Source organism: Sarcophilus harrisii, chromosome 3, assembly GCF_902635505.1.
Source record: "Sarcophilus harrisii chromosome 3, mSarHar1.11, whole genome shotgun sequence".
Lineage (NCBI taxonomy): Eukaryota > Metazoa > Chordata > Mammalia > Dasyuromorphia > Dasyuridae > Sarcophilus > Sarcophilus harrisii.
The window spans coordinates 607630380-607654405 of record NC_045428.1 but is presented as its reverse complement, the minus strand read 5'-3'; the positions used below and the strand labels follow the sequence as shown (position 1 = coordinate 607654405).

The 24026-nt window shown below is 38.8% G+C and overlaps 1 protein-coding gene across 1 annotated transcript in view; it reads left to right on the top strand.

Annotated features, from left to right (window-relative positions):
* The window catches only part of LOC116419035 (zinc finger protein 260-like), a 51631-nt gene extending 28058 nt beyond the window's left edge, over positions 1-23573 (top strand). The window contains exons 4-6 of the mRNA XM_031964011.1: positions 21395-22090; positions 22175-23216; positions 23263-23573. Coding sequence (XP_031819871.1) covers positions 21395-22090; positions 22175-23216; positions 23263-23488 — 1964 coding nt within the window. The 3' untranslated portion in view covers positions 23489-23573. The remainder of the gene's footprint in view (positions 1-21394; positions 22091-22174; positions 23217-23262) is intronic.
* Positions 23574-24026: the final 453 nt, after the last annotated feature.

The window sequence follows — 24026 nt, the reverse complement described above, 5'->3', positions numbered from 1 at the left end:
TTTCCTGGCACCCTTGTGTTTCGTGACTGAGGATGCCTTCTGTCATTTAACATTATTGACCATGTAATACTTTATTTATTTATTTGAACAGTCTCTGAATAGGCCTGAAGCCATGGTCTTAATTTATAAACAAATCAAGAGAGTGGTTAATGTTTTGTTTCTGGCTCAATTTTCTGATCTTCCTGATCTCACGTAAGGAAACTACCTTGTAATTGGTAGCTGTTCTGGCTCAAACTCCCTACCTGATGTTTTTCTCAGAACTGGTTTTGTATACTCTATGACCCTGCCATAATTTTATTTTGAACTCTGAAGTCCATTAATGCTCCCCACATTTTTCTTAGACACACTTTCTGCACAGTTGTTTTCATGCTTCCCTCCTTAAATTCATGTAATATCAATTTCAGATTCCAGGTCTATGACTCTTTATATATTTAATTCCCCATTCTTTATGATTTCAACCCAACGAATTTAGAAAGAGCTGACAGGTTCGGATAGTAGGGTGAATCAAATGAAATGACATTTAATAAGCAAAATGTGTAGCATCTGGAGAATCGCTTCTTATTTACATTTCCATCAAAATCTCTTCATGATTCAAGGCATGGCTATGAGGTGTGTGGGTCAGCATCCGCACAAAAACGTGATTTGTTAGTCCCTTACTAGGAGTAGTTATTTTGGTAACCACCCACAGGCAGATTGTTTTAAAAGATTTTTATCCAATATCTTGAAGAATTAATTGCCCGCAAAAGATTCCTGGTTTTCTCACATACATCACATGGAATTCACTGATTATATTCTTGCACAGTTTTATTATAAGGGAGAAAGCACACAAACTGATTGCACACACACACACACACACACACACACACACACACAACTTGTAAATATGTAAATGATGAATACATATCAAGGGCTAAATGGGCAAGGAGATTACACAAGTGATTCCACTGGCTTGGCTAATAAATATTTAACAGCTCATGTCATTGTCCCATGATTAAGCCCATGTGTATCACTCCATAAGATCATGTTCGTTAGAAGCAGCAGTGAGATTCACCAACTCCTAGTATCTGAAAAGCCTTTTGCTATCACAGGCTCACCTCCAGGCATACTGAGGCTATGAAAGAAGGTGCTCTTAAATGTCTGTTTACCCAACTGTGGCCTAATTACCATTGTAGGTGCAGATCCCCATCCTGGGGGTCAAAACACTAAATTGTACAAAATTGCAAAGTTGATGGCATATCATTGCTAAGATTCAATGTACACGCTGAAAGCCAAATTAGCTCAGAAGAAATGGGAGATGTGTAAAGTTAGGGAATTCACCCTAAATATCATAGGGATTATTTCCATCTGACCTCGTGGTAGATGAGATTCGAACGAGTATTGGTCCAATCAGCCACAGTTGACACATTATAACTCCACTCCCCCAATCTTAGTGATGTCATTTGATCTTTGAGAAACTAGCACAACAATAACCAACCCCAAAGAGATTAAAAAGAAAATGCCCCATTTTATAAAAACAATACCTCTTGTAGTGGTAAAGAATTGGAAATTGAAGGGGATGCCCATCAATTGGAAGGATGATTGTATAGTGTTAAGGATGTAGTTAATTCAGTCATCAAGAAAAATAATATGCATATAATCATACACACTAAATAGAAAAAGAGGCTAATGAACATACCAAAATTGCAAAACCAACAAATCTAAAATAACCACAAAACAGGAGATGTAAAAATTGTATGAAAAATAGATAAACTAGGAATTTTACAATTGATGGCGAATGAGATTAACATTTGGTTTTTGAAAAAAAACTAATGAAATTGATGAACACTTAACTAATCTGATTAAAAGAAGAGCAAAAAAATATGAATAAAAAATAAGCTAAAATCACAACAAAATAAAAACAATTAAAATGAGAACAAATGACAGGCATAGGCAAAATGAAATGGAAAACACCAAATATAGGAATGCCTTCAAAAATTTAAAAAAATGGAAGTCCTGAAGAATTCATCAATTGAAGATGAGGATTTAGCAGCAGAGGGATATTCAAAAGTGATAAAGAAGCTGAGCCCTTAACTCATCTTGAGATGTTTATAATGTGATATAGGTTATGGCTAGTATGGAATGTAAAACATTTTATTATTAGTACTTTTGCAAGAAGATGCAAATAAAAAGAAAAGAAAGAGAAAGGAAAGAAAGGAGAAAAAATAGAAGGAAGGGAAGGAAGAAAAAGGAAGGAAAGAAGTGAAAAATAGTGTGTATATTCAGCTTATATCGTTTTTTTAAACAAATGGATAGCATTTTTCATCCATTGTCCTTTGGGATTGTCTTGATCATTGTACTGTTGGAGAATAGTGAAGTCATCCAATTATAATAACTTTTCTGGACCCACAGATCTTGGCTTTCTTCCCAGGCATGGCTCACTGTTTCCAATATCTCTTTAAAGATTCTAAACCCAAAAATCTACCCAAGAGTCTTAGGAACCTTCCCCATCTTCTGCTTAGATTTCACACTCAGCCATCCTGTTTTTCCTGATTCAACTACTCACCTAAATCACTTCTGGACACTTAAATGTCTTCTTTTTTACCCAGGCTTCTCAGCACCCTGCTCCTTTTCCCCACCATAGGTCCTGGGACTGGTAACCCAGACTTGATTGCTCCTGGCTTAGGCTTCCTCTGATGTTTTGCTGGGGGCTCCATCTTAGAGCCCTTACCTCCTTACTGGTTCCTCAGTCAGTTTATTGTCTAGGGATAATATGTCTGTTGGGAGAGGGCTGCTGAAAGACAAGAATGCATTGGGAGGGAGATTTCTTGACTCAGGGGACATTGAGCTTCCCCACACCTCATCCCATCTGGGGCCCAAACCTCCTGCCTCTTTGGATCTGTAGGAAGGGTGGGGAGAGGAAGGAGTCAGAAGAGTAGGAGTAAGAGAAGTGAGCTCATCTTCAAGTTTATACCATCCCTCCCATTGAGTCTCTCTTTTGTTACAAATACATGAAAGTTTTCAGTTTGTCAAATGTCTATTCCCCTCATTCCATATTCTATTCAGATTTCTGAGTAAATTATTGAGGATACAATTCAGGTCTTTTGTTCTTTGAAATTTAGTGTAACAAAACTTATGTAGAAACTGCTGCATTTTGTGAAATCCTGACTATTTCTGCAGTATTTTATTCTGTCCTATTTTCTGATTCGATTGCAATATTTTCCCTTAATCTAGGAGTTTGAGGCTTTGCTAGGATATTCTTGTAAGTTTTCCTCTGATCGTTTCAGTTGGTGAATAGATTTTTTCTTTTCCCTTTACCCTCTTATTTTAGAATTTCAGAGCAATTTTCTTTCATAATTTCTTGAAATACTGTATCCAGATTCTTTTAAAATTGTAGCTTTTAGGTAGTCTCAGAATTGTTATATTGTATCTCCTTAATCTGTTCTCAGTTTTCTAATGAGATGTTTCAGATTCTCTTGTATTTTTTCTTTTATTTTTAAAAAAAAAACATTTTTATTAAATCTTTTATTGACAAAACAAATGCATTGGTAATTTTTCAGCAGTGACCCTTGCAAAACTTTCTTTTCCAAGTATTTCCGCCTTCCTTTCACTTCTCCACTAGATGCCAAGTAGTCAATTCATATTAAATATGTTAAAATATATACTAAATCCAATATCTATGTAAACATATTTATACAGTTATCTTGACTGCACAAGAAAAATCAGTATAGAAGGGAAAAAAAACCATGAGAATGAAAACAAAATGCAAGCAAACATCAACAGAAAGAGGAACTCAGTCCCACTCAGTTCCCACAGTCCTCTCTCTGGGTGTAGATGGGCTCTCTTCATCACTGAAAAAATGGAATTGGTTTGAATCATCTCATTGTTGAAGAGAGCAGCATCCATCAAAATTGATCATTATATAATCTTGTTGCCATGTATAATGATCTCCCGGTTCTGCTCATTTCACTTAGCAGCAGTTCATATAAGTCTCTCTAAGCCTCTCTGAAATCACCCTATTGGTCATTTCTTACAGAACAATAATATTCCATAACATTCATATATCATAATTTATTCAATCATTCTCAGTTGCCAACAAATTTGATAATCTAAATGTAATAGAGGAATATCTACAAAAAATATATAGATTGTCCAGGTTAATAGAAGAGGAAATAAATTATTTAAATAGTCTCATTTTAGAAAAGGAAGAACAAGCTATTAATCAACCCCTAAGAAAAAATCTCCAGGGCCAGATGGATTTGCATGTGAATTCTACCAAACATTCAAAACAATTAATTCCAATAGTATATAAACTATTTGAAAACAATAGGGAAAGTGTGCAACAAAGAAAACTGTTTGGTTCTGCACACATATTGTATCTAGGATATACTACGACATATTCAACATATATAGGACTGCTTGCAATCTAGGGAGGGGTGGAGGTGGGAGGAAAATTGGAACAGAAGTGAGTACAAGGGATAATGTAAAAAAAAATTACCTAGCATAGGTTATGTCAATAAAAGTTATTATAATAAAAAATAGGAAAGAAGAGTAATCCAAATTCCTTTTATGACACAGATATGTGGCTGATCGCTAAACCAGGTAGGTGAAAACAGAAAAGAAAATTATAGACCAATTTCCTAATAAATATTGCTGCAAAAATCTTAAATAAAATATAGCAACAAAAGTCATCCTGGGACTAATATACTATGACCAGAAGGATTTATACCAGGAGTGCAGGGCTAGTTGAAACTATCAGCATAATCAATTATATCTCATCTATTTTTTGAAGTTTAATTACTTTGTTTGGTGTCTCATAATATTATTAGATTCCTCTTGTTCAATTCTATTTCTCAAAGACTTTTAAAAACTACTTTCCAATTGATTAACTTTTCATAGTTTCTTGGATTGCTTTCATCCCCCCTCCCTAATATTTACTTGATCTCTTATGTGATTTTTAATTCCTTTTATATTCTTCCAAGCATTCTTTTTGGGCTTGTATATCTTTGATATTACTCTTTGGGACAAAGTGGCTTTTTTAACCTAGAAGATCACCAGATCTTCTTTCATACCAAAGTAGTTCTTTGGTTCTTTTGCTTTACTCATCCTGAATTTTCATTTGGTTTTATTTTATTTTTAACAGCTTATAATAATGATCACTATTGTAGTCAAGTTTGAATTCTCATTTCTGGTTAATTGTACCTTAAGCCTCAGTTCCTCCTGACTGTTACGTTCTGAATTCTCTCCAGGGGCTCAAACTCAGTAACAGTTCTCACCTAAGTCACATGCAAGGTCTGTCAACTCTGCCCTGGAAATGTTTTGCTCCCTAAAATATTGCACTTTCCTACAAGTGCTCATTCCTCCTGTTCCACAGCCACAGCCCAGCATAATGTCTGGCCAGCATTGCTAGCTCTGACTAGGATCTTTCAAATCTTGCCCTGCTTGGTTTTCATGAGGTGAAAATTCTTGAGCAAATGTGTTTTACATTTTGCACCTATAAAACTTTTGCAAAATTGTATCATCTTAGAGTGAGAGGAAGTGAAAAGGGAGGGAGAATTTGGAACTCAAACAAAATTTTTTCCCTCTGAGGCTATTGGAGTTAAATGAGTTTGCCCAGGGTCACAGAGCTGGAAAGTGTTAAGTTTCTGAGATCACATTTGAACTCAGACTATCCTGACTTTAGAACTGGTGCTTTATCTACTACACCACTAGCTACCCTCAAAATTTTTGAAAGTGTTAAAAATTGTCTTTACATGTATTTCAGAAAGAAAGTAATATTCAATATTTTTTAAAATTGAGGTCAATCAACCTCAAGGCCTTCTGTCCCAAACTGTCTTTTAGACATCTTGAACCAGCTGTCTGATTTGAGATATCTTACAATGAAGATGTAAGACAATTATTTGAAAGGCAAAAGTGCTGGTTTCTCTCCAAGGTCCTTCTGGTTGATTTTCCTATGAAATGTTTTTGAGTTTTATGAAGGGAAAGTAGGACTTCCTTTGCTTCTAATTTTGTCTCCTATTTTAGGTAGCTTTAACTCAAAAATAAATCCAGAATTTTTTTTACTTGTAGTATTTTTTTATTTTTGTAAATACATGCAAATATAGTTTTCTACATTTGCCATTACCAAACCTGTGTTCAAAGTTTTCTCCCTCTAAATCACAGCATTAATAGCTAACTTTCATATAGTAGTCATCTATTTTTCCAAGATAGAAATCTTATTTCATGTTCACAACAGCCATGATGAGTAGGAGATACTATTAGTTTCCTGATTGTATGAAAAAGTAACAGAAGAAGACAAAGGTATAGTGACTTGCCAAGTGTCACTGAGTGGTTTTCAACTCAAATCTTTCTGACTCCAGGAATCATGCTCTGTCCATTGTGCCTCCTGGGTTGTAGAAAGTAACTATTCATCATAATGGAAACTTCAAATAAGGAGATAAATGGATAAGAGACGTTTAGCTAAAATTCTAGCCAGTCATCTGCGAGTGGAATGAATGGAAGTTTCAGTGGGCTGAAGAGTGGGGTTCAGGCCACTTCAGTGATCAGTTAGTGCCTGTTGATCTCATTCCTTTTTCCCACTTAGTTTTTATCTAAAGATAAGGAGGGGTAGGGACAATGAGGAAGTATCAAAGGATATCGTTGAGAAATTAAATTTTCATAATAAAATGTACATGAGGTGATACATGTTTAATACAGAGGAAGGTAGCACAACACATTAGAAAGCAGAACCTGATATACTGCAAAAGAAACACACTTGCCAAAAGATTCACATGGCCTTCAAATGAAAAGATCAAAGTTCCTTAAAACCTTTTGGAGCTTGCCCTAAACTCACTCTACTGTATCTCTTCTAACTCGATGCTAATCAGTAGACCTATAAACTAAAAAGTTATATGGCCCATATACACAACATGAAATTTTCCATTGGATTTTTGTTACTTCAAGAACTGGGGTGGGGAGGAAGGGGGAGGGACAGGGGAATGTAACTAGATGGTTCAGTGGATAGAGCCACAGCCCTGAAGTCAGGAGGACCTGGTCTCAAATACTTAACACTTCCAGCTGTGTGACTTTGGGCAAGTTATTTAACCCCAGTTGTCTCAGAGGATAAAAAGATCTAGAAAGAAAAGATGGCACCCATATGTTGGTAAATACATCCACAATGATGATCTAGAAATATAATGGAAGGTTATGGAGAGATAAGAAAGGCACAGTGTCAGAAAACCTTGGGAAAGTTGTCTGAATTGATTCAGAGAAAAGTGAGCAGAATCAGGGGAACAGTTTGTAGTGTAACAACACTGAACAATATGGTGGAACCATAACTCCAAAGCAGTAGTTCTCTAAAGTTTTGTTTTTAGAACTCCTTTCATGAACAAAAATTAGTTTTGTGAAGCTCCCTAAGTCATTCACTTTCCTAATCATAATATTCTTTCCCATTTATGTATTAAGTATTTACATGAATACGCCAGGATAACATTTGCTTTCATATAATAGAAATCCTTGACATGATTCCACATCAGCTAATTTAATAATAATAGTACTATTTAATTGTAATATTTTACTAGCATTTCTATATACTGGCTCTAAAGTTATCAAATATGAAGCAATTACATCAGTAAAGCAATTAAATTCATATAGCATGTTTTGCTAAGCATTTACAATAATATCTATTATTTCTCTTGACAAATCAGAAAATTGAGCAGAGACAGAATAGTTTGCCATAAATTTCATAGCTAAGAAATATCCACAATTGAGGCAGAAAATGCAGAGACTGCCTGTTTTTTCACCTCACACTGCCATGCTGGGTACAGCCAGAGGTACCTGAATTCTTCCCAGGCAGTTCCTGGACACAGCCTGATGAATGCTGGGGTGCCAGGATATCCCTTTGGTAGTTTCAGGTGCCAGGGCTCAGGGAGTGCTGACCATGGAGCCTGACCCCCACATCCTCATTCCCCAAGCTGGCTTGGGGATATCTGGACAAGATTGTATGTGGTCCCCACAGTTTTGCTTCCCTTATTCCTGCAGGTGAGGCAGAATTTCAATTTCCCTCTAATTCTGTCATGAGAAGAGTGAGCTGTTAGAGACTTGAGCTATACTGATCTTGCTAACAATCCCCCAAACTGAGATGTTTCAGGAATAATTTTTGGTTGCAATTTTAAAGTAGCACACAGAACAAACATGAAACAGACATTCTGCACAGAGACACAGACACAAAATACCATGAAAGAGGACTGGCCCATCTTTGTCAAAAGCTACTCTAAAGCACTTCTGCCTTCTCTGGCATCCCAGGTAAGAGACCCCAAAAGTTTGGGGTCCCAGAATGGTGTTAGCGGTCTCTCAAAAGAATTTACAGACTTGAATCCATCTCTTATCCGAGGGAGAAAGCTTTATTGTAATAGTAACACCATTACAAAGCCAGCTGAAACTCAAAGAGAATTATACAGAGAAACAGAAGCAAGGAGATAAAGTGATCCAACTTTCAATCATAGATAGGCTAATTCTTTGGCCTAGGGAAGAGGCTAGGAGTAGTCTCTGGTATTTGGTTCTTACTGATCAGATCATCAGTCAGCAGTGAATTGAGGGGTGGTCTCTGGGTTTTGATTATCACAGACTAGATCATCATTCAGCAATCAACTGAGGAGTGGTCTTGGAAACTGGTTTCCATTGACAAGATTATCTGTCATCAATGAATTGGGAAATAGTCTATTCAGAATCATACAGATTGTTGTTCTTAGAATGGGAGGTCTCTGAGGCAGACTCCACAATCAAAAGATTTAGGATTTCCTGACTTATTGTTAGAACAGAAGATCCCTAAAATCCGGAGACCACAAAATCGTATTACATCAAAACCTCTACTTTTTTCCAACAAGTGGAAATTTCCTGCCCAGGAGAACTTCCTATTTGCAAACTATATTCCTCACTGTGAAAGTGATAAGTTAAACAGGTACTTAATTTCTAAAACCTTCCTCTAGTCCAGCTCTGTTAGGCTCCAGCTCTTTATAATTTAGAATTCCATGAGAACCGTTTTATTGATTAATATTTTACCTTTTTACTCTAGGATATGAGGGCAGTTTGCTCTCTTTGTGATCATTGCATTCAGTCCTAGAATTCTTAAATTATCTCTCTTGGATCTGGCTTCCAAGTCAGTTGCTTTTTCCAGCTTTTATTTTGGCCTTTGTTTTTCTTAATTCTTTTGACTTTTTAAAATTCATTTTGATCTCATAGTCATTAGCTTCCATTTTCCCATTTCTAATTTTTAAGGAGTTATTTTCTTTGGTGAGCTTTTATACCTTTCTTTTCATTTGACCAATTCTTTTAAAGCAGTTTTCTTTAGTGGATTTTTGTGCTTTCCTTAAACCAACTGGTGAAACTTTTTTTTTCATGATTTTGTTGCACCACTTATTTCTTTTTCTAAATTTATTCTACTTCTCTTATTTGATTTTTCAAATCCTTTTGGAGCTCTTCAGGAGAACTTGTCACACCTAAGACTAATTCATATTTCTCTTACAGACTGCATAAGAGCATTTTGACCTTGTCTTGTTTTAAGATTGGCTTTTAAACATCTATTCCACCAGGTAATTTTCTATTTTCAGGGTTTTTGTTATTGTTGCTTTTTTCCATTTACCAGCCTATTTTGAGACTTTTTAAGGTTGAGCTCTGCTGCTGAACAGATGACTTTGTCCCCAAGCTTTTGCTCTGGGGCCAGGAGTTTGAGTGATGGGCTTACTGCATCAAAGGCAGAGTCTCAGGGACTGGCTCCTTGCCAGTTGTGCGGAGGATCTGGACTTGGCTGTTCACCTGCTATGCTAGTGACCACTGGGAGGAGTGGGTCTGGAACAAGGTTTTAGAATCCCAGGGAGGATTCAGGCTGGACAAGATGTTCTCCATCAATTTTCAGGAGGTATGGGTGTGCTGTGTTCATGGTTCTCCTTTCTTTTCCTTCTCTATCTTTCTTAAACTGGTCATTCACCAGAAGATCCAATCTTGATTTTCAGTTTTACATTAAGTCCTGGGCCACTGAATTCAATTCTTGTCGTTATTTCTAATCTAGTTTGTTCCCTTCATGTTTCTTCACCTGAGGCAGAGAGAAATGAATAGAACCCTAGAACCATTTGTACTATATACTATACAAACCCAATGACAATAACCAGGAAAATGAAAAGACCAACTATATCTCTTCTTTTTTTTTTTTTTTTTTTGAGGTTAGTTATTTTCTAGTGTCTCATAAGGTCACACAATTCTTCTGGGTCAATCCTTTTTCAAGGATTTTTTTAACCTCTTTCAAATTGATTAACTTTGTTTTCATAATTTCTTGGATTGCTTTCATTTCCCCTCCTAATATTTCCTTGATCTGTTATTTGATTTTGAATTTCTTTTTATGTTCTTCCAGGAACTCCTTTTGGACTTGTTGAATACCTTTGATGTTACTCTTTAAGACATTAATGGCTTGTTTTTTAACCCTACTATCTTCTTTTATACCAGAGTAGATACTGTCAAGTTCTTTTTCCTTTCCTTACTCATCTTGAATTTTAATTTTAATTTTGTTTTTTTTTTTTATTTATTTATATATAAAAATTTATTGTTAGCAGCTTATAACAATGATCATAATTGTAGTCATGTTTGATTTCTGAGTTTTGGTTAATTCTGGGTTTCCTAAGCTCCTCCTTCTTGAGTCTGCCAGGACTCAACCTCAACAACATTTCTCACCTAAGTCACAAGTAGAGTTCCTCAACTGCTGTCCTGGAAATGTTTTTGCTCCCTAAAATACTGCACTTTCCAAGAAAGTATTTAGTCATCATTGTCCACAGCTGTAGCCAGCACTGCTACCTTGAGACCTGGATCCTTCACTCTTACCCTACTCAGTTGAGGAAATTTGTTTTACATTACTGTATCTATATAACTTTTGTAAATTGCTTATCATCTTAAGGTGATGTTATGGGCCAGAACTTGAAACAATGATTCTTACAAGGTATTAACAAAGTAGAATTGATGAGACAATGGTGCTTAATAGTTCTCTAGTTCAGTATGATTGATTTAATCTTATAAGAAATAATGGGTTTCCTAGTGATGTAATGGTTGGTTTATACTCAGTGTAGAGTATAGAAGCTGGCAGCCTCAGCTAAATTCGTTTTGAGAGGTTGAGAAGACAAGTGGACTGTAGGCTGAAGCACAAGCCCTTGGATAGATTTATTCATCCCATCTTATACCATTCTGCTGGCAGGCTCTCCTTCTGCATTTCTACACTGAGACCAAGGCTGGTCTGAAAGAATCTCCAGAAAGCTGCCCAGCCCCAGGAAGGAGATAATAAAGAATCTGGACTTTAACACCTGGCTGTTCTCCTGGTGATTACTGAACTGAAAAGAAGGCTGCCCCAAAGAGCTTCAGAAAACCAGACCAAGAACATTACAGGTGAGAGGAAATGAGAAGGGAGGGAGAGAATTTGGAATTGAATAAAATTTTTTAAAGTGTTAAAATTTGTCTTTACATGTAATTGGGAAATAAAATACTATTTGATATAAAAAAATGAGATCAATCAATTTCAATCCCTCTGTTCCAAATGTCTTTTAGACATATCAAACTAGTTCTCTAATTTGAGATGTCTTATAATTACTATGTAAGACTGAACTCATCTTCTTTTCTTTCCTGATAAGGGCCCCACTACCCTCTCATTCCCTCAGGCTTACAACCAAGATGTCCTCCATGAATCCTATTTCTTATCCCCACATGTATCCCCACATGTCAACCCTATAACATCTCTGCAATCCATCTTCTTCACTGATGTTTCAACCTTCTTGTTGCAGATCCTTTCCATCTCACCCTTTGAGTACTGCAGCAGCCTGCTTGTGGGTTGGCCTGATTCCAGGCTATCTGACCTCAATGCATCCATTTAGCCAGCAAGTTGATTTTCCTTTTTTTTTGCTTAGGCAATTGGGAATAAGTGACTTACCCAGGGTCACACGGCCAAGAAGTGTTAAATGTCTGAGCCCAGATTTGAACTCAGGTCCTCTAGACTTCAGGGCTGGTGTTCTGTCCACTGCACCGCCTAACTGCTCCATGATTTTCCTAAAGATCCAATTTTCCCAGATTCAGTAAACACCAGAGGTTTTCTACCAACCTGCAAATGTGAAAGCTTTCTTTCCTCACTGATTATGGACAGGGTTCTTATACCTTAGTTCTTTGGGATCTCATGAGGGTGGCTTCCTTGCTATTGCAGAAAGATGATACCCTATTATAGTGTTCTGGTTCGTTTTCTGGAGGTCTCTAGAGCAGCCTTTGTTTTAGTAATCACCAGGAGCATAGCCAAGTGTTAAAGTCCAAATTCATTATTGTCTCCTTGCCTCGGCCCTGGGCTAGCTTGGTCTCAGTGGAGGAAATGCAGGAGGACAAGCCAGCTACCATGGTGGTGTGAGATGGAGTGAATGAATCTGTCTGAGTTTGTCCCAGCTGATATGCTTTATTATAATTATATCATAGGTGTGAATCTTGTAGGATAGGTGTCAATCCTGTAGAACTACATTAAGTACTAAGTACATGTACTGAACTAGAGAATTATTAATCACCACGCTAAACTAGATAACTGTTGTCTTATCAATTCCACTGAGTTAGCACCTTGTAAGACTCCTTGTTTCAAGTACAGAGCTCTGGCCCATAACACTCTGTTTCTAGCCTTCAAGTAATTTCTCTAGCTATTCTCTGGCAATGTGCAAAGGCCCTCATTTGTGCCTCCCAGTTAGCTTCATTTTCCAACTGAAAGTTTTCTTTCTATAGGAAACCTTTAACTTTGAGGGCCAGAAGACCTTCAACTTGAACAAATCAGAAGCATCTTAAGGTAGAAAACAAAGGAGTTTTAATTTGACAGAGCTTGGGAGATTTGAGCATCCCCTACCACCTAGAGTGGTCTGGCAGTGAAGAGAGGGAAGAGATAATCAGCAGACAATGATTACATAAGGGCCTGGGGTAACACTCCCTATAGGTTGGATCTTTCCCCTGATTAGTCAGCAGAAATGACCTCACATTCTAAGTTGTAAATGAGGAAAAACTTTAACCCAATCACATTTCTAGGATTATTAAATTATGATATATGGAAGTTTTAATACCAACATAGCCCTTAGTCCCACAAGGAAAGGGTTATAGGATCCCATTCTATGTAAAAGTGGTGATCTCTGGAGAAAGAAATTTGGGCCTGAGGTGTAGCCAGCCTTCACTCAATTTTTAGAACAGTGTCTCCATCTTGTGAGACAGCTTTCATAGTTGACTTCATCCATAAGCTCTCTTACTTTCAGTGTTTCCCTCTTTTAAATGATATCCTATTTATCTTGCCTGTAGCTTGTTTGCAAGTTATTTCTTAGCTTGTTGTTTCTCTCCTTATGTTGTGAGCTTATTGTGGGCAGAGATTGTTACTTACCTTTTTGAGAATCCTGCATTCAGCATCTAACAGAAAGGCATTTATATGTTGGACTGATTTAGCCTTACATCTTAGATTTGTTATTTTCCTCATTCTCTAAAATATAGAAATGGAGGCAGACAGATTCATTAATAATTATAAAATTATAAAACCCAAAGTAACGATTAAGAAAATCCTATGTGGAATTTTCTGTGAGAATTGATTCAAAATTTTAAAATAATAGCCATAATAATAGCTATTATATATAAAGCCATAAATATATATATTCAATCAGTTGGGGAAGGTCTTTGGTTGGAATTCAAATCTTATTAGATAAAGGTTTATCATGTTGAAAAGCCTCATAATGTAATGAATATGTGAGGAGTTGGACTAGCAGCAGGTTTTAGAAATTGTTAGCACTTACACAGTGAGGAATACAGGTTGCAAATTGGAAGTTCTCCTGCACAGGAGATCTCCACTTGTTGCAGAATAGGCAGAGGTTTTATACACAAATCTTAAGTGGGAAGGGTGAGGGAAAGTAAGATACAATACAATCATTCACAAATTTGATTGGTTTCCCAATGGAAGACAATACAACTGTTCTTGGATTGTTTCAAATCTTGATTGTTATGACTACCCCTTCTCCAAAGTACAGAGTTCTGTGATAAGAACAATTTTGTGTACTTTTTCAGTCAATTCACTGATTATACATAAGTACAATACAGTACAAGAATATACATTATCATAATATTTGATAATTTTACTTTGCATTGTGAGTCATGGCTTCTAACCCAGAAAAGGCAGCTCTGAGAAATCTAAATTATTATATATTTATTATGAATACAATATAAAATATTCATTACAAATATAATATGAAATTGAATAACATGAAAATCATAATGGTTTCACTGTGGAAAGGCTTGTAGAAAGTTTTCATTTTCTGAATCCAAGAGGTTTCTATTGATTGTGATGTTTTGTTCTTTTTAAAAAATCATTTATTTATTTATTTTGTTTTAGCTTTTATCAACAGAACATATGCATGGGAATTTTTCAACATTGACCCTTGCAATCACTTCTGTTCCAGCTTTTCCTTCCTTCCCCACCCCTCCCCAGATGGCAAGCAGTCTCATACATGTTAAACATGTTAAAGTATATCTTAAATACAATATGTGTTACATATTTGTACAGTTCTCTTGTTGTGCAAGAAAAATCACATCTAAAAGGTAAAAATAACCTGGGAAGAAAACAAAACTGTAAGCAGTCCAAACTCATTTCCCAGAGTTCTTTCCCTGGTGTAGCTGGTTCTGTTCAGATGATGTTTTTTTCTTCTAGAGGACCACAGATAAAAGGGAGGTGTCTTGATTTGAATGGGATGTAAGGGGAGGCAGTGCTCGCCAAGTCCAGTGGCAAGATAAAGTCCTGAATCCTTCCTCCAAGAACATACAATGATGGAAGCATGGGGGAGGAGGAGTTCATTGGAGATAAGATGAGAGGCCTGGTGGGTAAGTGGCCAGGTGAAATAAGAGTCGTAGGGTGGAGTTTGGAAGCATAGGAGGAGTCTAGATCTGGAGAAGAGCCTTTCCATTGGCCATTGGCTACCTAATGATAGGCAGGGTTGGGGAAGAGAGGCAGGCAGCATTCAGAGTTTTGGGAGTGAGGTCCCATCCACCTGGCTTCAGGGGCTAGGCTGCTTGGGGCTCTTGAGCATCAGAGGCTTTCCTGGAATAGACTAATGGGAAGCAGGAAGGCTTGGAACTGAGATCTCTGGGCATTCTCTTGGATTTGCCGTTTTCTACTTAGTGCAACAAATCTCTGTTGGGGCCAGGTGTGAGCCAGGGCTCCTCACAAGTCCTGCCTTCTGCTGGCTGCCCTTGCATAAGCATTCACACTTCTTATCTGCTCTGATGGCCAGTGTCCTCCCCATCTGTCAGAACAATTCACTTCCAGGTCTGACTACTTAACAATTCTTGGCCCCTACCTCTTTTCAGTTTCTCACACTTCACAAATATCCAGTGTTGCCTCTTCCATGAAGCTTACTATCGGGTCATATTTGTCCAAAGGCAGAATTTCCCCATAGGTAACCCAGGAGTCCTACTTTCAGCCTCCCTTCTGGACCCAGGTGTCCTAGCTCTGCCTCCAACTCCTGTTTGGTGAAGTGAATTTGCACTTTCAGACATGATTTCTTATGAAGTTCCACAGGTTCTGCTTTTCTGCCCCAGGAACCCTCCTTGGTTGCAGGAACTGAACTGTTTCCTGGGCAAACTTCTCTGCACCTGCACATCTTGGGATCCTGATGCCCAAGGCATGTGGCTCACTGTTGGCACATTCCCTTTCAGGATTCTAAGACCTAAATCCACCCAAGAATCTTAGGAACCTTCCCCATCTTCTGCTTAGATTTCAGGACTCAGCCATCCTGTTTCTCCTGATTCAACTGTTCACCTAAATCACTTCTGGACACTTAAATTTCTTCTTTTACCCAGGCTTCCCTGTTTCCTGCCCTTCCCTCACCATAGGTTCTGGGAGCTGAATCCCAGACTAGATTGTCTCCTGTCTTTCTTCAGCCTTTCAAGTCTACTCTTTTCCTTTGATATATGCTTTGGAGAAGGGACCTGGAGGACTCCAATTCCTGCAGGAGATTTCTGACCTCAGGACATTAGTTCTACCCTCATTTCCATCTGGGCTTCTAAATCCCTCTGTCTTTGGGGTCAAGGAAGATGGGGGCAAGAGTCGAACAGTGGAGAGAAGATTTTGAGCTCAGGTCTTGCAGTTTAACCATCCACCCCAGTCTGGCTTTATCCCATCCTTCTATCTTGAAACCTGGACTGCCCATAGGACCAACCTGGGGGACTTCTCCCAGACTCTAATTTGAAGGTAGAGTAAGAACATTGAGCTCATTTCTTCTAACTTTTACATCCACCCAGTCGTGTCTGACCTGAATCTATTTTAAGACTCAGGACTGCCCTTGTCGGTCATCCACTTCATCCTTGGGGACTTTTCCTGCCACTGGATTCCAGGAGGCTTTGGAAGGGTGAGAGACATGATCTTGCTCTCATTTCTTCTCTGAACCAATTCAATTATCACTTTCAATCTGGTGTATGGGAACATGAGCTTGTTTAGATCAGTGTGGCTATTTCCCTTTGCTTCCAAGGGATCATACTTTCCTGCAGTCCTATCTAATATCTGCACTGAAGATTTTCCAGTCAGTCCTTTGAAGTGAGTCCTAGTACTCGTACCTCCTATTGATTCCTCTAAGAAACTGAGATTCAGATTATCCTAACTTTTCTTCCATCTTGACTCTATTTAGATTTTGCAACCTGGGCCTCTGTTCAGCTCTTCCTCTTGCTTGGGGCTTTTCCCTTAGCGCAAGTGAGGAATAGTAACTTCCTGAACAGTCACTCTCATGTAATTCTTAAGGCCCTCCGGAAAAGAATTTCAACATCATGCATGTTATAATCAGCGTCTCAACAGCCTTAGAGTGACCAAGTCTGTCTAAGACTGGAGCCGGAGCCAGGGAAATGCCTGCCTTTCTTAGACATAGACCCCAGCCCAGGTTTGAGGTATTTTTCACTTCTTGTCTTTAGAAAACTAAGACTTACCTTTTTTTTTGAATACTCTGCCCTAAGGGCAGTGCCAGGAATAGTAACTCCCTGGAACATCACCCTCTGTAATTCCTTGTAGGCTAGCCCCTGTCCAGGAAAAGAAGGAAACAACATCTGTGCAGTTATAATCAGAGCGTCTCAACAGCCTGCAGGGACCAAGGCCTGGCCCAAGCAGGGAGCCTGGAGCCAGAGGAAATGGCCCCTGAGACAAGAAGACCCCAGCCCAGGTGAGGTGTATTCTTCTTCTTCTTCTTTTTTTTTTTTTTTAGAAAAATAAGACATTAACTTTTATTATTTCTTTTTAAATAACTTTTTATTGACAGAACCCATGCCAGAGTAATTTTTTACATTATTCCTTGCACTCACTTCTGTTCGATTTTTCCCCTCCTCCTCCACCCCCTCCCCAAGATGGCAAAGCAGTCTTATACATGTTAAATAGGTCAGTATATCCTAGATACAATCTATGTGTGCAGAACCGAACAGTTCTCTTGTTCCACAGGAGAATTGGATTCAGAAGGTAGAAATAACCCAGGAAGAAAAACAAAAATGCAAGCAGTTTACATTCATTTCCCAGTGTTCTTTCTTTGGGTGTAGCTGCTTCTGTCCATCCTTGATCAATTGAAACTGAGTTAGATCTTCTCTTTGTCAAAAGAAATCCACTTCCACAAATCCATCCTCACACAGTATTGTTGTTGAGGTATATAATGATCTCCGGCTCTCCTCATTTCACTTAGCATCTGTTCATGTTAGTCTCACCAGTCCTCTCTGTATTCATCCTGCTGGTCAATTTCTTACAGAACAATAATATTCCATACCATTCATATACCACAATTTACAGGTGAGTGTATTCTGCCCACAGATGTGCCAGCACCAGCCCAGGAGCCATGTCCATGCATCTGGAGGATGGTTTGTGAGGCCTGGCCATCTCTTTCTGTGGATCCTTTACAAAATAAGCAGGAAAGTGAATCCGTATGACACTGCCCTTCTCTCTGCTATGTTTTGGACTGATTCACTGTCCCTTTGGCATTTTCAGCACTAACTCACTTCCCCTGGTTGCTGTTCCCACATGTTTGTTTAAATTTTCCCTTAATATAGGTCACTGACAAAGGTGACCCCTTCACTCATTAGTTAGTGTCTATTCTGTGGGTATCATGTCTTTGCTTTAGTCCAACACTATCTCCCCACTACTTCTCATACTCACATTCACACACACACACACACACACACACCTTCTAACCACTGTGTGTCCTGTGGCCACACTCCCTCCTGTAGCCACTGACTTTCCTGGAAACCCTTGACCCTGAGTGTTGTCTGGAGCAGAACCCTGGAAACTTCCCCAACTCTTGTCCTTTCCCTGACTGGGAGCAGGGCAGAAATTGTCTTCCTGTTGCTGCTCAGCTCCTGCTGCTTCAGGCCACACATCTTCCCAAATCTCTCTGAATCCCTTCTCTTTACCATTTTTGTTGTTATTATAATAGTGATTTTTGTTTATTTGTTTTGTTTTGTTTTTGTTTTTGCCGAGGCAATTAGTGTTCAGTGACTTTGCCCAGTCTCACACAGCTAGGAAGTATTAAGTGTCTGAAGTCCGATTTGAACTCAGGTTCTCCTGACTTCAGAGTCAGTGCTCTATCCACTGCCCCATCTAGCAGCCCCTGTTATAATTTGTTTTAACCTCAAATACAAAATAACAGAAGAAAAAAACTTCAGGTAAGCAGCAGAACATAATAGCAGATTTGATAAAACAAACTTACATAATAAATGCTACACATGGATCAGGAGCTGTCCAGTGTTTCTTTGCTTCCTGGTAGGTTTTCTTTTATTCCATTTTATTTTCTTTCTCTCCCGAGACCCCTCAGCTGTAATTAGGTACTTCTAGAATAGCTCCATCATACTCAGTTCATATTTAGCCTTTCTCTTCCTTCACCATTGCTTGGGTCAAAGCAACAGGCATTTAGAAAGGGAAGAGGCTTTGTTCGAATATATAGGACATGCAAAAAGGACATGCCCTCAAGAAACTTCCATTCTAACATGTCAGCAACTGTGTCCACAGCAGCTGTGTATAGTGTAAATGGGAGGCCTTTGCATGATTGTGCTTCCAAGTGTTCTCATACAGATGTGATCTTTCGGTAAATTCCTTCTCTCTGCTTCAGTTTGCTTTTTAAAATTGGTGACCACTGGGCGAGATTTATTAAGAAGTGTGTGATTCTGAAATTTGGAAAACAAAATCTTACAAAAATGAATGTTGAAAACTATCTGTACATGCATTTGGAAAAATAAAATATTATTTGGTGGGGGGGGAAGGATAGTGTTTTCATCTGGATAAGACTTAATTTCTGACTTTTGGGAAATTCACAAGATCTTTTTTTCTCCAGAGTGATCATGGAAATGTTTTACCTCTACAGCACATAATACTTGCTAGCTTCACACACATACTTCATGCCATTTTCTTAACATAGCACTATCTGATTTTACTTCCAAAAATCTTCATGTCTCTCTGATAGAACTTTCCTGATTCCACAGGCAGTACCATTTCCTAGTAAGACATTTCTCAATTTTATTCCACCTGAAAATATAAAATTTGTTTTTCTATATTCCACTGGTCTTTGGGGGATGTTGACTCTGACTCCTGTAAGGGGTGCCACCTTTGGACAGATGCCTCCTCCATGCTTCAGGTCCCTTTTGTACATTGAGGAGCATTAGTTTAGGTCAGTTATGAAGCATGCTTCAACTCTTAAGTCCTCTGGGTGTTGGTGTTTTAGGAGTTGGTGACCTTCAAGGATGTGGCTGTGGACTTCAGCCCAGAGGAGTGGGATCTGTTGAACCCGGATCAGAAAGAGCTGCACAAGGAGGTCATGCTGGAGAACGCTGAGAACTTGCTCTCCCTGGGTAAGGAGCGCTTCCCTTGGAACTCTGGAACTGCCAACAACAGGAGTGTCACCATCCCCTCCCTAAGGTGCAGAGTTTCAGGCTTTTACTATTTCTCAGAAAGGCCCAAGGGCTGCCTCCTCTCCCCAAGAGACAGGTCCTCCTGCTGCCTGGTTCTTCTATGAGTGGTCTTTGCATTGTAGGATGGGAACCCGACAGTTGTGTCTGCAAACCTTCTAAAAACTGGTCCTGCTCCTTTTCACTGAACATGGGATAGGAGAAGGAACCCCCTCCCTTTTGGGGGGAACCGTTTTGTCTTTGCAATGTTCTTTTGGGTAAAAAAAAATAAAATTGTATCTCATTGACCCTGGTGGAACTCATAAATCCCCAGCACAGCAAGTGAGCCCTTGTTCTTACTTCCTACATCCACCAAAGGCCTGCACAACTACAGGAGAGAAAGGGAAGGGAGGAAGTCTTTCCATACATTTGCTGGGATCCAGATCTTGTGCTCAGAGCTTCCTTCATGCATGTTATTGCACTTGTTCCCCACCACAACCCTTTGTTTTGGGTGCCAGCTTTATCCCCATTTTATAGGTTTGGAGGCTGAAGCAAATACAGGAAATTACTTTCCCAGAGTTACATAGCCAGGATGTGTCTAAACTAAATTTGAATTAGGGGCTTCCTGACTGGAGGCCTGGTGCTCCCTTCTCTGTTCTACCAGCTGCTTCGAATGTCTATAAATGGAGGCTGTGGGATGTGACCATCCTGCTGTGGAGGCCGCAAAATCAGGATCTTCTGATTCCGGATTTCTTGAATGGCCTCCTTTCCCCTCTGCCCTCTTCCCCTGGCAACAAGCACCCTGAAAACAATCTTTGAGTTGCCCTTGGAACCACCCAATGGGCCTTGCACCCTGGCCCTATTCCAATGAGGAATAAATGACAAGTTTCAAGACTCACACCCACTATCTTCTCCCTGTCTAGGACTTCCAGTTCCCAGAGAATATTTCATCTCCCATGTGGAGAGAGGAGGCCTGAGGAACTCCTGTCTTGGTGAGTGAGTTGCAAGCTGGGGTGCAGGCTACTATTCCAGAGGCTTCTTCATGTGATGGGCATGAGGGTGGGAAAACTGGCTTGGAATCCTTGAACTCCTGTGGTAGGGGAGGTCTTGGCCATCTCTCTGAATCACAAACCTCAGTCTGTAAAACCCCCCTCTGTAAAATGAGGGGGTTGGACTCCATGGCAATTCAGTGCCTTCAAATGAAGAATCAATGGTCCTAGTGGAAATCCTTTTTGGAAATTTGGGGCCATCCAACTATCTACAACCAAAAAAAGAGGGCTCAGCCTGTCTAATATGACTTTTCTTAGACCTTCCTTAAGCCAAAAGATATTTATTTGTACTTTTTTGATATTTATTTAAAATTAAAAACAAAATAGAAAAAGACAAAAAAGAACAATTTTTTAAAATGTCTATCCATTTCAGTTTGAAAACTTTGCCTGGAGAAATTAAAAGTTAATGATTTTACTATTAGCCAGCACTAACGGGCATATTTATGCACTTGTGTTTTTGTTTCTTTCAGATGCAGAGACATGGTTTGATATGAAGGAGATGAGTGCAAATCTAAAAATGGTCTCATGGAAAGACCTTTTTGAATATAGTGAATACAGGGCTGTTCTTGCTAAGCAAAAAAGAAACCACATTGGAGAGGAACATTGTGAATGGAATACATACAAAAAAACTTTAAGAAAAAGTTCCAGTGTTGCTAAAGATAAGAATATACATCCTGAAGAGCAAACACCTGACTGTCATGAATGTAGTAAAGCATTTCTTGTACTGTCTTCCCTTGCCAAGCATCAGAGAATTAATGCTGGAGAGAATCCTTATGAATGTAAGAAACATCGAAAGACTCTGAGAGAACGATCTACTCCTGCTAAACAAGAGAGAACTCATGAAAACAGAAAACCATCTTACATATGTAATCAATGTGGAAAAATTTTCCCATGTTATTCCAAATTGGCTCAACATCAGAGAATTCACACTGGAGAAAAGCCTTATGAATGTAATGAATGTGGAAAAGCTTTCATAGATCGTCCCAATCTTGCTAAACATCCGAGAATCCACACTAGAGAGAAGCCTTATAAATGTAATGAATGTGAAAAGACTTTCACAAGGAGTGACAATCTTAGTGAACATCAGAGAATCCACACTGGAGAAAAGCCTTATGAATGCAATGACTGTGGAAAGTCTTTCACATATCGCTCTTATCTTATTGCACATAAGAGAATCCACTCTGGAGAAAAGCCTAATAAATGCAATGAACGTGGAAAGGCTTTCAAAAAGAGGTCCAGTCTTCATAAACATCAGAGAATCCACACTGGAGAGAAGCCTTATGAATGTAATGAATGTGGAAAGGCTTTCAGAAAGCACCGCTACCTTGTAGGACATAAGAGAATCCACACTGGCGAGAAGCCTTATAAATGTAATGAATGTGGAAAAGCTTTCATAGATCGTCCCAATCTTGCTAAACATCGAAGAATCCACACTGGAGAGAAGCCTTATAAATGTAATGAATGTGGAAAGGCTTTCAGAAGGAGTGACAATCTTCGTGAACATCAGAGAATCCACACTGGAGAGAAGCCTTATGAATGTAATGACTGTGGAAAGGCTTTCACAAAGCACTGCTCCCTTGAAGTACATCAGAGAATCCACACTGGAGAAAAGCCTTATAAATGTAACGAATGTGGAAAGGCTTTCACAAAACACTTCTCCCTTGAAGTACATCAGAGAATCCACACTGGAGAGAAGCCTTATGAATGTAATGAATGTGGAAAGGCTTTCAAGGATCGCTCCTACCTTGTTGTACATCAGAGAATCCACACTGGAGAGAAGCCTTATGAATGTAATGAATGTGGAAAGGCTTTCACAAAGCGCTCCTACCTTGTAGTACATCAGAGAATCCACACTGGAGAGAAGCCTTATGAATGTAATGAATGTGGAAAGGCTTTCAAGGATCGCTCCTACCTTTCTGTCCATCAGAGAATCCACACTGGAGAGAAGCCTTATGAATGTAATGAATGTGGAAAGGCTTTCACAAAGCGCTCCTATCTTGTAGTACATCAAAGAATCCACACTGGAGAGAAGCCTTATGAATGTAATGAATGTGGAAAGGCTTTCACAAAGCTCTCCTCCCTTGAAGTACATCAGAGAATCCACACTGGAGAGAAGCCTTATAAATGTAATGAATGTGGAAAGGCTTTCATAAAGCGCTCCTGCCTTGTAGTCCATCAGAGAATCCACACTGGAGAGAAACCTTATGAATGTAACGAATGTGGAAAAGCTTTCACAAAGCGCTCCTATCTTGTAGTACATCAGAGAATCCACACTGGAGAAAGCCTTATAATGTAATGAATGTGGAAGGTTTCATATGTCTACCTTGTGTCCATCAAGAATCACATGGAAGAAGCCTTATGAATGTAATGAATGTGGAAAGGCTTTCACAAAGCGCTCCTCCCTTGATGCACATCAGAGAATCCACACTGGAGAGAAGCCTTATGAATGTAATGAATGTGGAAAGGCTTTCACAAAGCACTCCTGCCTTGTAGTACATCAGAGAATCCACACTGGAGAGAAACCTTATGAATGTAATAACTGGAAAGGCTTTCACACAGCGTGAAAGTCTTGGTAAACATGAGAAAATCCACATTGGACAGAAGCCTTCAGACAATGCTCAAATCTTGCTTAGCAACAGAGAATGCACATTAGAGAAAAACGTTTAAGTGTCTGGATTGTTGTAAAGTTTTTTCATATATATTAGTCCGTGACTAGACATGTGAGAATGTAAAACCTCATTCATATGGAAAAACATTCAAGCTCACTTCATCCCTGAATTGCCTCCAGAATATTCCTAGAAGACTGAAATCATGGATAAAGGCATAAAAATGGAAGACAGCTTGTTAGTCAGTAGGGATTTTCTACTTTGGAAGAAGTCTCCTATGGACTTGGCATGGGAAGTTCTATCGCCCAGGTTCATCTCTAATTTTACATCTGAGGATATGGAATGGGGGGAAGACTTACAAATGTGCTGAAGAAAAACTTGCCCTTACCTGCAAGATTAGAGTCACTATAAATGATAATATTCATACTGGAAAGAAACATTATACAAAATATATTTGCAGAAAGGCTTTCACTTGGATCTCATCCTTTGTGTAGAA